The sequence below is a fragment of the Protopterus annectens genome, chromosome 3.part1 (assembly GCF_019279795.1).
Source record: "Protopterus annectens isolate FY-2018-M chromosome 3.part1, PAN1.0, whole genome shotgun sequence".
NCBI lineage: Eukaryota > Metazoa > Chordata > Ceratodontiformes > Protopteridae > Protopterus > Protopterus annectens.
The window spans coordinates 1,863,534,822-1,863,549,402 of NC_056732.1; the positions used below are offsets into that span (position 1 = coordinate 1,863,534,822).

At 35.3% G+C, this 14,581-nt stretch overlaps 1 protein-coding gene across 2 annotated transcripts in view; it reads left to right on the plus strand.

Annotated features, from left to right (window-relative positions):
* Positions 1–14,254, plus strand: part of LOC122798779 (zinc finger protein 271-like) — a 176,517-nt gene extending 162,263 nt beyond the window's left edge. For both annotated transcript variants that reach the window (XM_044067889.1, XM_044067890.1), the window contains one exon: positions 7,408–14,254. In XM_044067889.1, the coding sequence (XP_043923824.1) occupies positions 7,408–9,818 (2,411 nt within the window). In that variant the 3' untranslated portion in view covers positions 9,819–14,254. The remainder of the gene's footprint in view (positions 1–7,407) is intronic.
* The last annotated feature ends 327 nt before the right edge of the window (positions 14,255–14,581 follow it).

The window sequence follows — 14,581 nt, forward strand, 5'->3', positions numbered from 1 at the left end:
CCCAACCTTAGGTTTCTCAACAACACAAAAATCATACATTTTGAAATCCATATCCCCAGTCATTAAAGCTTCATATAAAAATGAATGGATGTTCCGGTAACTACGATGCATGTCAAATAAACACACTTTATCGTACTCATCTGTGTTACTAAGAATATTTAACATACTTTCTTTATATTTAGCTACATTCATAATGACAATGTTGCCCCCTTTGTCACTCTTCATAAATCTTAGATGGGATTTTTTTCTAAGTTCACTTAAGGCCTTACGCTGTACGTGGGTTAAATTATCAACCCAATTCCCCTTTCTTTTTAAAAATTCAAAAAGCTCCTGCAAACAAACCTCCTCGAAAACCCTAATGGTGTTATTTAAAGAAGGTGTATAGGTGGAAGGTTTAATGAACACATCATTTGAACTAGGTACATTATGCATTAAGAACTGAAGGTTCAAATTACGAGTATATTTTTTTATGTCAATAACAGTTTTGCTGAATTCAGCCCTTCGAGTAGGAACAAAGTTTAGACCATACCATAAAATGCGTAACTCAACATCTGTTAGTAATGTATCAGATAAATTCACAACATCAAAAATGTCACATAAAATTACATTGGAAGTCCCTAAATTTCGTCCCCCGATGAATTTGAGCTGGTTATCATTCTGCTTCTTGTGGTCACCATCCTTTTTACATTGTTCCCTTTCTTGGCTAAAAAAGTCTTGGGAACAACATCATTAACAGCACTTCCAGATGGATATTGATTACCACCGTCATGTTTAGTAAGGGAAATTTCTTTTGGTTCTTCCACATTGATGTCGCCATCATTTTTATTAAGAAAAAACTTTTTTATAGGAGCCGAGGGTGTAATCCTCTTAACAGAAGTGTCCGTTCTATTGAGTCTAAAGGATTTAAGTCTGTTGTTAAAAGACGTCATGCTCAAGCCTGGTTTCGGTTTGAAAGTACCAACATGGTCAACAGCATAAATACGCCTCTGATTGGGTTCAAAGTTACTGTAAGCACTGCTGTTTTCATAAGCCGTGACATCGCAAAGCAACTTAGTGTGCTTACGAGCAGTAACTTCATTAATATAGTGTTCAACTTCAGTAAAAAGTTGCTGGTAAGCATCGTCAGACCCAAAGTCCACCAATAAACGGTTAACATCATTGTCAATTTTTAGTATGTACTCTTTAAGTTGCAACATTTTGTTGGTGTTATTTTCAATGAGCAACTTTAAAAATTCTAAACCAGCATTATTAAAAAAAGAAGTTAAAGTCTTAAAGAAGCAATCGTCCCCACTTACCCCATTAGGCACTTGAAAAATCTTAGCCCTTTCGGGACAATCTCTAGTTCCAAACATCGCTGAAAGTACCGATTCTCTAAATCAAGAGACCTGTATTTTTTTAAAAGTTTCCCAAGATGTTCAAATTTGCCATGGAATTCTTCTGTTTTAGTCCTAGTAACCCGATAGTCCGCTGTCGTGAAAGGATCATAGTTAATCTCCAGCATAGACTTGATGTTTCTATGGGAACCAGCTGAATTAGAAAATAACTTAATTCCATGTTTATCTTTACCAACCTCAGCAACTGGAGAAAAAAACATTCTCCTTTTCCAGGTCGATAATCGTATTCTCCTCACCATCAGAGTTGGAGGAAGAGGTGGTAATACTTGCACCATGAAGTTTAGAAGTAAGTATTTTAAGAGATTTTTGAATGTCAACCATAGTAGTTAGAAGCACTTGAACAAGCCCAGTATCTTTACCCGAAGGGGTAGAATGGATAGTTAGCTCCATTAACGGATCCGCTGCTGCCTTGGCCATCAAGAAAGCACCCGCTCAGAAACCACAATAAAAAAGGTGCAAACCAGATGAAATACGAACAAAGAAACAAAAATCAGGAACCGATGGTCAAGGCAAAGAAAGTGTAAACCTGTTTAGCGTACCACAGTTTATTAAACGCTTTCGTCACAAGACTTCATCAGAAAACATGATCCACTTGTAGAACCAACGTATAAATAATGGAACCAATCAACTAATTAAATCATTAATACAAATTACTTAACATAAAAACCTTTTAAAAAGACAGAATCTGTAAACAGGACCATACAAAGAATAATATTAAACACAGAAAAAAGTGTTAAAACCTTAATCAATATAAGTAATTAAATCCATATGTTTGTTCAAACTTAGTTTTCTATGTTTTAAAAAACATTTTATGTTAACAGCCTCATTTAATCCAGGCTTCCTATCAGCACCAAGTTTAATCTGCCTTATGGTTTCTGTCTGTTCGAGGTAGTTTTTGAAATCCCCACCCCTCAAATCCATTTGACCAACTTCCAAAATGGAAAAAAGGAATTTCTTGTATTTCACACATTCCAAGGAATGTCTACATAAAGCAGTTCTAGAATCCTTAATCTTGATGCTGTAAATATGTTCTCTTATGCGTTCTCGTAGACTACGAGTAGTCATACCCACGTAGAACGCCGAACAACCACTACACAAACTAATGTAAACAACCACCCTAGTTAAACAGTTAACAAAACCAGGGACTTCAGATGTCACATTCAAATGTTCTAACATAACATAAGGCCCTTCAGAGATGTATCTACAGAAGTTAGATTGCTGACATTTGTACATGCCTTTCCTATGTGTTAAGTGTCGATTGTCCTTATGACCTAAATGGTCATTTTCTAATAACCTTTTAAAATTAGAATGATTCTTGTAAACAAACCTAGGTCGATCCCCCAAAACCTTAACTAAATCTGAATTTCCTTTTAAAATATTTCAATTTTTCTCCACTAGGTTCTTAATACCGAAGCTATCAACCATCATATCAAGTGAACAAACAACACCATAATGACCATTGTTAAAGGTCTTGTTGTCACCAAATTCCTTAGATGTTATTAACATCTTTGTTCGTATTTCATCTGGTTTGCACCTTTTTTATTGTTATTATTGGTGTATCTAGCACAACGTATATGACTAAAGTGCTCCAACATCCTTAACTTCAATGGACGTGACGTTTTCCCCACATGGAATGCAAAGCAAAAATATGTGGCTAAGTACACAACCCAATCGGTGTTACAATTCTCATATGTCCAAATCTCAAAAACTTTAGAACTATTCTTAGAACTAAAGTATGTAACTTTGTTAATAAATTGACAGAACTTACAAGGTCCACAAACATCCCATTAATTTATCTCCATCCAGCCCGAATGGGGAATCAAATTCAGGGTGAATTATCATGCTAAATCTATTCAGTTTTTGGATGTACAAGTTATAGTAAAGCAAGATGGCACTTTGCAAAGTTCTATCTTTAGGAAGTATTCTAATTTCAATACTTTATTACATGCCTCTAGTTGTCATCTGAAATATATGCTTAATAACATTCCTAAATCCCAGTTTTTTAGACTCAAGAGAATATGCTCATCTGTCCTGGATTTGAGGGTACAGCAGCAGGATTTGGTTCATAGATTTTTAGATAGGGGTTATCCGACTAATGTTATCAACCAAGCATGTCGGGCCATGGAGGAAGTATCTAGATATTCTTTGTTATAATATTCAGATAAGAACAGGTCAACTAAACAACCTATACTGTTTGTTATGAGTTTTGGGGAGAACACCGCATTCATTAGAAATTTGATATTTAAACATTGGGATGTGTTATTGATGTATGACAAACTTGGAGATATTGTACCCTGTCAATGTTTATTTTCATATAGGAAAGGGAAAACTTTGGCTGGCTGCTTTAATCATTACAAACATATACATTGTAGGAGTACATATGTATTTTAGGCCGGGAATGATGGAGGTAAATTAATGGGATGTTTTCCATATGAACATTGTAAGTTCTGTCAATTTATTAATAAAGATACGTACTTTAGTTCTAAGAATAATTCTAAAGTTTTTGAGATTCAGACATATGGGAATTGCAACACTGATTGAGTTGTGTACTTAGCCACGTGTTTTTGCTCTGCATTCTATGTGGGGCAAACTTCACGTCCATTGAAGTTAAGGATGATGGAGCACTTTATTGATATACGTTGTGCTAGATACACCAATGCATTATACAAACACACTTTAAAACATACATCTGCCCGGTTTAGGTTTACTATTATTAATAGGATCAATTTTAAAACTGATAATAAAATTGGATGCTTATCAAAAGGAACAAATGTGGATTATTAGATTAGGATTATTTATTTGCACCAGGGCTTAATGAATAGCTATGATGATTAACTGTAGCCTTAACTGGCTGAAGGATAGTATTTAAATCCACTAAGGAATATGAGTTAATATGCACTGATGAAGGCTTAAGGCTGAAACTGGTATGCTGTACTGATATTCCAGTTTGGATGTGGTCTACTTAAGCAATAACTGACGATGTGGTGTGGTATATTGAAGATTTACCCACGGTTGGCGTGGTTTAATCACGAGGGTGAAGCCCGAGTGATTAAACAAAGCCAACAGTGGGTAAATTTCAACATACCACAACCACGGAGTTGGTTATTGCAATTATACAATGACATTATTTAAGAAAAAATACTTTTCTTAAATAATGTCTTTGTATAATGGCGCATTACTGCTCTTCTGGTGGTGGTATACTGCTACCTTGTGTTGATGTACTGCGCATGCATATGGGACTTGCATTCCCACGCATACCCGGTACATCAATGCTTTGAAAAGGAAGCCACAGAGAAGGTCTCCGGTGCTATGTTTTTTCTTTTTTTTTTTTTTTTTTATTTATTAAAAAAAAGGTTTTGGACACTTTATACCAACGGAAAAACGTCTGGGCAACCAGACCTTTTTCCGTTGGTATATTGTGGGATTTACAGCAGGCATGTTGGCCAATCAGCGTGCACATTTTGGAATATTAATGGGGGGGGCATTGTATAATATGTTTTAAATATCATTAAACTGGTTGGAACCTGACTTTTGTGCTGGCTCTTTTGTGTTTATGTTGTGATATTTTGGCTGTGCACCAATCCGTATTTGCGAGGATAGTGTGGTTCATGGTTTAGGTTACTGCATCAAAAAGCATCTTCTTCAGGGGTATTTATGAATTCTGCTGTAGCCAGTCAGAAGTACATCACACATCATCACATCATTGGTCACTTCAAAATCTCTGGCATGTCTTTATATAAACCAGGCTCCATATGTCCCTGGGCAGTCTGTAGTGAGAACTTCATATTTACAGATTACATTACAAGGTGTATGTGGCAGGGTTATTTATGAATTCTGTTACAGCCAGAGGTACATCACACATCATCGCATCATTGGTCACTTCAAAATGTCTGGCATGTCTTTATGTAAACCAGGCATCACATGTCCCTGCACAGTCTGTAGTTAGTACTTCATATCTAGAGATGTACGATACAAGATGTATGTGGCAGGTTATTTATGAATTCTGTTACAGTCAGAGTGGTACATCACACATCATCACATCACTGATCATTTCAAAATGTCTGGCATGTCTTTATGTAAACCAGGCTCCACATGTCCCTGCACAGTCTGTAGTGAGTACTTATATCTACAGATGTACCAGCAGAAACATTTCAGCCATTATTGAAGTTAAACAGAGAGAGAACAAGAAGAGTCTGTTGTACTTTAGTCAGTTGTTCCATGTTAATTCACAAAAAAAAGACAAAAAAGGCCATTGTGTAAGCAAAACTCTTATTTAATGAAATACAGTGAAGCGCTTTTCGTTTGTAAAATAACAAACTTCATCAGACTAAAACAGTATTAAACCACAACTGAACTTCTTAAATAGCATTTTATAAGCCCGCCCTACACTAGAAAGGAAATTATGTCATAACAAAATTTTAATTTTTTTTTAATATATAAGCACATATGTAAAATACACATAAAAGACATTAACTAAATTCCTTCATTAATAAATAATCTAAAGACATCCTAGTTGATTAATTAAAATATTACTTGTTAAAAAAAAAAAATATATATATATATATATATATATATATATATATATATATATATATATATAAAACGCAGGTCAACCATAATTAAAACCAGCTTACAAATAATCACACCTAAGTAATGCTTTTAGCCTGAGTATAGGCACAGTAGTCCTTCAAACCCGGCCATACATAAGAATGTAATTTTAGTTGCCAGTTTAATTCTACTCTTTCTAAATGTAGCATCCATGGGCCCCATTGTCTACAACAAGAAATATTTTAATTAATAATAATCAACTAGGATGTATTTATATTATCTATTAATGAAGGAATTTAGTTAATGTATTTTATGTGTGTTTTATATATATGTGCTTATTTATATTTTAAAAAAAATTAAAATTTTATGACATGATTTCCTTTCTAGTGTAGGGCGGGCTTATAAAATGCTATTTAAGAAGTTCAGTTGTGGTTTAACACTGTTTTAGTCTGATGAAGTTTGTTATTTTACAAATGAAAAGCGCTTCCCTGTATTTCATTAAGTAAGAGTTTTGCTTGCACTCTGGCCATTTTTTTTTTGATTTTTACAGTTTTTTTTTTTTTCATTTTTGGAAGTTTATTTTTACAACCATGTTAATTCACTCAGCATATATTTTCACTCTGTGCATCTTTGAGCAGGGTTGTTAAATAGGCATTGCTTGTTTTCAAAAGATGGACGTTTGCTCCATTATGGTACTTAACTGATGCATTAAAAATAGAACACAGAGTTTGAGTCTATTCTGATTTTTGTTGTACTTAGTGGTATTAATGTTAAATAAATACACTTTACCAGTTAATTGCCATCAAGGTAAATGTATAATTATTTTGCAGCTGAATTAAAGTTCACAGGCAAGTTGTTTAATGCCTGCTGTTTCCAAAATATGTTAAATAAAATAACATACTTATTTTGCTGTAGGTATGCTTTGTCTCTAGTTTTATGGGAGGAAACATTTAAAACCTTCATGTTATAAAATACTGGAATTTGAATATTTGAAAATTAGACTAATTCTGATTTCTCTTATTCTGATTATGTTTAACCCTAACTTGTCCTTGGTCCCTGGGGAGCGTTCTATTTAAAATTTGAATGAGAACACCAATGATGCCTTTCTGGGAAGTTAGGGTAATAATTTGTGTAGAAGACATAGATGCAAAGCACATCAGATATATTGTTATAACTCAAACAAAAGATAATAAAAGAAACCACAGACCAGTTACTACATTTTAAATGTAGCTAGAAGGAACATTAAGGCATAATGAGAGGGCATAGCATATTTTGTTGGAGACCTATTCATTATTGAAATTCTTTGTGACAGCAGTTTGTTTACTATGAGTAGACATTAAGAACATTTGTGTGTGAATACACTAACATACCTAGGGGAGTTATAATGTAAGCTGTAAAAAAAAAAAAAAAATCTGTGCAGCTGATTTTATCTTGACACACAATTTTTTTTTTTTTTTTTTTTAAGTGACCAGGAATGGAGACATCAGTGTCATCCAGAGTCTGCAGTCATCCTATGGGAAACTCTGGGATGCAGGATGTGACAGAGCTCTGCCTGATGAGATGTTCATCACAAGGCAAGACCCAGTGAAGATGAATACCAGACGTGATAACTGTAGCCAAAGTGATGATGACTTTCTCTTGAAAAACAAATTAGAACTGCAGTTGCAAACTGAAGCAGAGGAAATGCCAGGCAACTGGCTTAACCATAGCAACACTGTAACATTTTATAGTAACAATGTAACTGATCATCTAAGTGACAATGGGGAAAGACAAAAGAATACATCACCAGCACATAAACAACCACTCATTAGGCAGGATTTGCATGAAGGTGTTTTGAATGCCAAAGGTTTTACAGGTATAAAAAATGTAACACTGCAGAAGATCAGTCATACTGGTCAGAATTTCTTCACTGCATGTGGCCAAAGTTTTACACAGAATAGTGATATAGCAGTACTTCAGGGTGTCCATGTGTGGCAAAAGGATCATCAGACTATCTACACTCTCCTAAAACCCTATAAATGTAACACGTGTGACAAGCGGTTTGCGTACAAAGGCAATATGGTGACTCATCAGAGTAAATACTGCGGGCAGAAGCCATATAAATGTTCCATGTGTGATAAGAGTTTTGCCCAAAAGACTCACATGGTGAGACATCAGTATACCCATAGTGAGCAGAAACCGTATCAATGTACCATGTGTGACAGGAGTTTTATACACAAGAGTCGACTGGTACTTCATCAGAAGATGCATGCAGGGCAGAAACCATATAAATGTACCACATGTGACAAGAGTTTTGCATACAAAAGCAGTGTGGTAATTCATCAGAGGCTCCACACTGGGCAGAATCCATATAAATGCACCATGTGTGACAAGAGTTTTGTACTGAAGAATTACTTGGTGTTACATAACTATACCCACAGTGGACAGAAGCCATATAAATGCACCACGTGTGACAAGAGTTTTGTGAAGAAGAGTCGACTGTTACTTCATCAAATGTTGCACACTGGGCAGAAACCATATAAATGTACCACGTGTGACAAGACATTTTTACAGAAGATTCACATGGTGAGGCATCAGTATATCCACAGTGCGCAGAAGCCTTATAAATGTACAATGTGTGACAAGAGTTTTACACAGAAGATTGGCTTGGTGAGACATCAGTATTGTCACAGTGGGCAAAAGCCATATAAATGCTCCGTGTGTGACAAGAGCTTTGTGCAGAAGAGCCAACTGGTACGCCATCAGAAAATTCATACTGGGCAGAAACCATATAAATGCACCATGTGTGACAAGAGTTTTGCATATCGAAGCAGCTTGGTTACTCATCGGAGGCTGCACTCTGGGCAGAAGCCATATACATGCACCATGTGTGACAAGAGTTTTGTGCAGAAGAGGCAACTGGTACTTCATCAGAAAATACATACTGGCGAGAAACCGTATAAATGCTCCATGTGTGACAAGAGTTTTTTACAGAAGATTCATATGGTGAGACATCACTATATCCATAGTGAGCAGAAGCCTTATAAATGTACCATTTGTGGAAAGGGTTTTATACAGAAACATTTCTTGTTGACGCATCACTCTACCCACAGTGGCCAGAAGCCATATAAATGCACCATGTGTGACAAGAGTTTTGCATACAAAAGCAGTGTGGTGATTCATCAGAAGCTCCACACTGGACAGAAGCCATATAAATGTACCATGTGTGACAAGAGTTTTGTACAGAAGAATCAATTGGTGATACATCAGTATGCCCACAGTGGGCAGAAACCATACAGATGTACAACGTGTGATAAGTGTTTTGCAAGGAAGCATAATTTGGTAGATCACCAGAAGATCCACAGTACACAGAAATCCTATAAATGTGCCACATGTAACAAGAGTTTTGTAGAAAAGAGGTATCTGACAGCGCATGAAATTGTCCACACAGAGTGTAAGCCATATAAATGCACCACATGTGGTAAGACTTTTAAACATAAAAATGCTATGAATCGGCATCAGAGTGTCCACTCTGGACAGAAACCCTATAAATGCATAGTGTGTGACAAAGCTTTTGCACACAAAAGCAATATGATAACACATCAGAGCATTCACAATGAGCTAAAACCATATAAATGCACAATATGTGACAAAACATTTACACAGAAGAGTTATGTGTTAGTTCATGAGAGAATCCACACTGGGCAGAAACCGTTCAACTGCACCATGTGTGACAAGAGTTTTATACAGAAGAATCAACTAGAAAGACATCAGTATATTCACAGTGGAGAGAAACCTTACAAATGTACGACGTGTGACAAGAGTTTTGCGCAGAAGGGTGACCTGGTAAAACATCAGAAAATCCACATGAGGCAGTGTTACATGTTACAACAGTAAATGTTTCAGTGATGTAGTAACACACCAGTATGTTTAATGTGGGCAGAAGTAAACCAGATATTTTATCTCAAGAGAAAACAACAGAAGCAGCATTGATCACTAAAATTGCTACACCCAGTGACTTAGCATCCAATGAACTGAAAGACATAAGTTTGTAAAATATCAAGACATGTAAGCTAAGCAGAAACTAGAGCAATATGGAGTAAGGATATACATATAGTTTCAGTTGTACCAGGAACAACTAGGTTAATAAAAGAAAAAAAGTTAAAGCATATTTAAAGATATTACTGGTGGAAGTCACCCATTATAAACAGCAGAAAGGGGCAATTCTAGGTACATTGCAGGTGCAGAGAAGAGGACTCGTGTCAGATGTCAAAGACCGATTTCATGAACTTCACCTATGCTCTGATTTGGGATGCGGTCCACTCGTGTCAATGTATTTATTTATTTATTTATTTATTTATTTATGTTTAGTTTGCATTTGTTTACCATGTGAGTCCAACTGGGAGAGCCCATTTTCAGCTGAGGCCCAGGGAGAAAAGCTCCACATTGTATCAGTAAATAATAATAATATTACCATAATGATGCTTTTTATATACTAGTAAAAGACATTACATAGATCTTGTAGTATAACGTACACATACAGTAGATCAAATCAGGTAGAGTTGGTTGAGGCTCTCATGAAATCACATAGATGTGCAATATAGGAGGGACTGGTCCAGTGGTACTTATTGTAACATGTAGCTTTCATTGGACTGTGGTAACTTAGTGCACTTAATTATGCAGTTGTAATTTACAGTTAGCAGACAAAGAAAAGGAGGCCTGAGTATACAACTTATTTGTAACACTTTCTGTTCATTTGTATTGAAGAAGAGAGACGGTAGAGTGAGGAAGGTCAGGATGAGAAGATATGAGGGAAAAGAACAGATGTTGATGGAGAAGATGAGTTGGAGGAAGATGTTTTTAAGCTAGAGTGATAGTGGATATATAGAGTAAAAGAAAACTATGGTAAAAGGCTGTCTGTTTTCATAAATTAATCAAGTGCAGAAACCGTTTAGACTACACGTGGCAAGGGTTTTATAGAAAAGGATGACATAGTAAGGCATAATTATATCTGCTTTAGGTGAGGATGGAGAGATTAAACCAGTAAAAAAAAAGAAAAAAGAGGTTTTCTTTTGAACTGAAATCATCCTCAAGCCTTGGCAGGTCTGTTTACTAAATCCCACCGATGGAAAACTGTTGTATTAACTTAGTATATATCATGGGGGAAAAAAGACAGACCAAGGTGCACTCATCCCAGGGAAAAATGATGCCCAGCCCTGCCAAAAGCACAAAGGCCATGGTTTGTAGAAAGACTGTTGCTTCAGGATGATAGAGATCTTGTGACTGTTAGGCCATGATCCAACAGATGATCCAGGATGCCCCACTATGGCAATGAAAAACAGTTGTCCAGAAAAAACTAAAAAAAAAAAACATGGTTAGCCGGGCAAGATGCCTGAAAATCTTTGAAATACCAAAAATGGTAAACATTATAGATGTCAATTTAAAGTAATTAATTCACAGAATAAAAACAAAACAATATGAAGATAAGAAAAAAATGAGAGAATTGGAAAAATAAAGCAAAAAATGAAGTATTAAGAGCGTAAAAAATACGTCTGCAAGTATTGGAAAAATTAAAAAGAATGGAGTGGACCCAAGAGAAGAAGCAAGACCAAATATAATGCAATTCATATGCAGGAAATAAATTGATGTTAACTATTCATTGTAAAGCTAAGTAAAAGATATTTGAAAATACATATAGGAAAAGGCAACCAAACATGGTAAATGTTACAGAAATGAGAATCATAGCACAGAAGTCTAATGTAGTGACAAGTAAGCAGTTTTGAAACCGAAATGGAGGGGATTGAAAATGAAGTGATAGAACAGTTGGCAAAGTAAAGGATCTGAACGTAAATCCCAGATTTAAATTTGAGTTCAGAATAGTGGTTTATTAAAACAGGTACAGTTTGAAGATGTAACAGAGGATGTAGAGCAGGGTATTAATACAGAAAAATCACTGGTTAATTCAGTTAAATTTGGAGATCAATTGATGATTGGATGGGAAATGGGAAATTTACCCCAGGGATCACTTCTGTGGCTCTGCTCGACAGGTGCACAGGAAAATAATTTTCTTGGGTGGCGAAAGCCAGGGTACATTTTTTGGCAAGGCTTGCATGGGCCCTAGGGCTGATAGCCTAGTACCTACCTATGAACCTGTGATAGTTCACAACACAAATTGTTACAGTCATTTCAAAGCCAAAGTATTTCTTTGAATTTGAGTTACACTATCTCTAACATTAAATTAAAAATCTCCATGCAGGCCGTAAAAGTTAGGAGATCCACTGAGAAATATAAGAAAGGGTATAAAACAAACATGTCATAACAGAAGTCACCAGAACACATTACTGTACAGCAAAACTAACAGACGAGTTACTACCAAGAAAGCAAAAATTAGTAAAGGAAAATAATAGAATTGTTAGATCACCATCATGGAAGCACCAGTTTGAAACATTTGGGTAACAGTTAAGCAAATAAATATTATTAGAATAGTACAGAAATAGGAATGAATCTAAAACTGTATAATGGAAAAGTGAATGTGCTAAAGCAGAAATAAAAGATGAGAACAATTCAGGATTTGAGTTAAACTGTCTCTAAGATGAAATTAAACGTCTCCATGTAGGTTGAAAAAGTTAGGAGACCCACTAAGAAATATAAGAAAGGGTACAAAACAAACAGTTAAGGGATGACCCAAAGACGTTCTACGAGGAGCTGGGAAAGGAAATGGCAATAGTTGAGATCGCCAAGAATGGAGGAATTAATGCATTCTGGGAAAATATCTGTGAGGATCCAGATGGACACGGTACGGAGGCTGAATAAATAATATAAGTAAAATATTAATTAAGAAATGCTGATATAGACGACATGGAGTAGAATAAAGAATCTGCTGCTGAGAAGGAGTTAAGGTTAAGAAAAGCTTCCAATTAGAAAATGCCAGGTCTAGATGCAATACCTAACTTTTGGTTAAAGGTATTAACATATTTGCACAGTGTTTTACCCTTGAGGAAAAAACTACCTATATTTGTACCCTGAAATGACACTGGACTGGAGGAAAACCATAGACTTAAAAATGAACCTGCAAATCACCCTAAGAACCCTTGAACAATAACTTGTCTCACATCAACTTATAAGTTATATACAGAAATTGATATGCATAGGGTATACAGTTATTTAGATAAAAAAAATCAGTTATGGCTAATGAACAATACAACAGAAGGAAAATAAAAGAGAGTCATATGGAACAAAGGATCTGCTTCCGTTAAACAATGGAAACCTGCAAAAAGAAAAAAAAAATCTCAGTATGATAGGATACATTGTGTCAAAGCATTTGGAATCCCAGTATGATAGGATACATTGTGTCAAAGCATTTGGAATCCCAGTATGATAGGATACATAGTGTCAAAGCATTTGATAGTATTCCTCATGCCTGGGTCACAGAGTGCTTACAAACAAACAAAATTCATAGCACTTTGGTAAATTTTATTGCAGCTGATGTGAAGAAATGCCAAACCACTTTGCAGATGAACTACACAAAAAGACTAATTGTTCTCCTGGGAGTGAAAATGCAGATTATAATATTTCAGGCTGGTATTTATCAAATTACTTTTTTGACGTGCTTTCAATTTAAGTTGTTTATTAAGCAGCTTAGGTCATGGAGTTATACATGAAAATCATTGAGTCAAAGGATATCCTGTCTACATTTAGTGGATGATCTAAAGTTGTATAGTTCATCATATAAACACCTGGAACACTAGCTACAAATCATGAGAAAAAGCTCATTTGAAACAGGAAAAGTGAAGAATCAGAAAAAATAAAACTAAGGGAAGAATGTGGTATAAAACATTTGGAACAAGCAGTGTACAAGTATCTTGGAAAAGATCAAGGGGCACCGATACAGCATAAAAATAAGAACAAAGCTCAGTAAGGAATATTCTAGAAGACTAAAATTAATACTGATAACTAAATAACCAACAACTTTCTAAGACCTGGAGTTCAGCATTTTTGTTCTTTAATAGATATAATAACTTCATCAGAAAAAGCAAAGGATAAAATAAAGCCTTGTTGTGCCTCTTTTTAAAAACAAAAACAGCCAGTAAGCATCATGTAAAAGCAACATAGCAAAATAAATCAATACAGTTGCCAATGATAAACAGATGTGTAACGTAGTAGGTGGAGTTCACCTGTACCATCGCAAAGCACATTTAATATTCAAGTTTTCATTAATGCCTGGGAAGCTTCAGCATTCAGAAGCAGCTGCCATTTCAGTTCACACTTTTTCGCTGTCACCTAAAAAGGAATCAAGTTGTTTCAGTACAATAAACTTAAAAGTTTGAAATCCATTACAAAGTAAACTGTGTTTACCTAGTGCATTCCTTTGATCATTATGCTTGCTTGCTGCTAAATGCTCTTTTATCCAGTGTGATAATTTCTTGTATGCTCTACAGTAAACAAAACAGCAAAATCCTGTGAACGGCCAAGGGAAATCGTCCCCTGCGTTAAATCGGCTGTTCGCTATTTTTGCTTTTGATATTACGAGTTCGATGTTTAGGTGTTCGGTCACTTAAACATTTGATCTTGTAATATAGACCTATATATATATATATATATATATATATATATATATATATATATATATATATATATATAGATCAAATAAACATATAAAT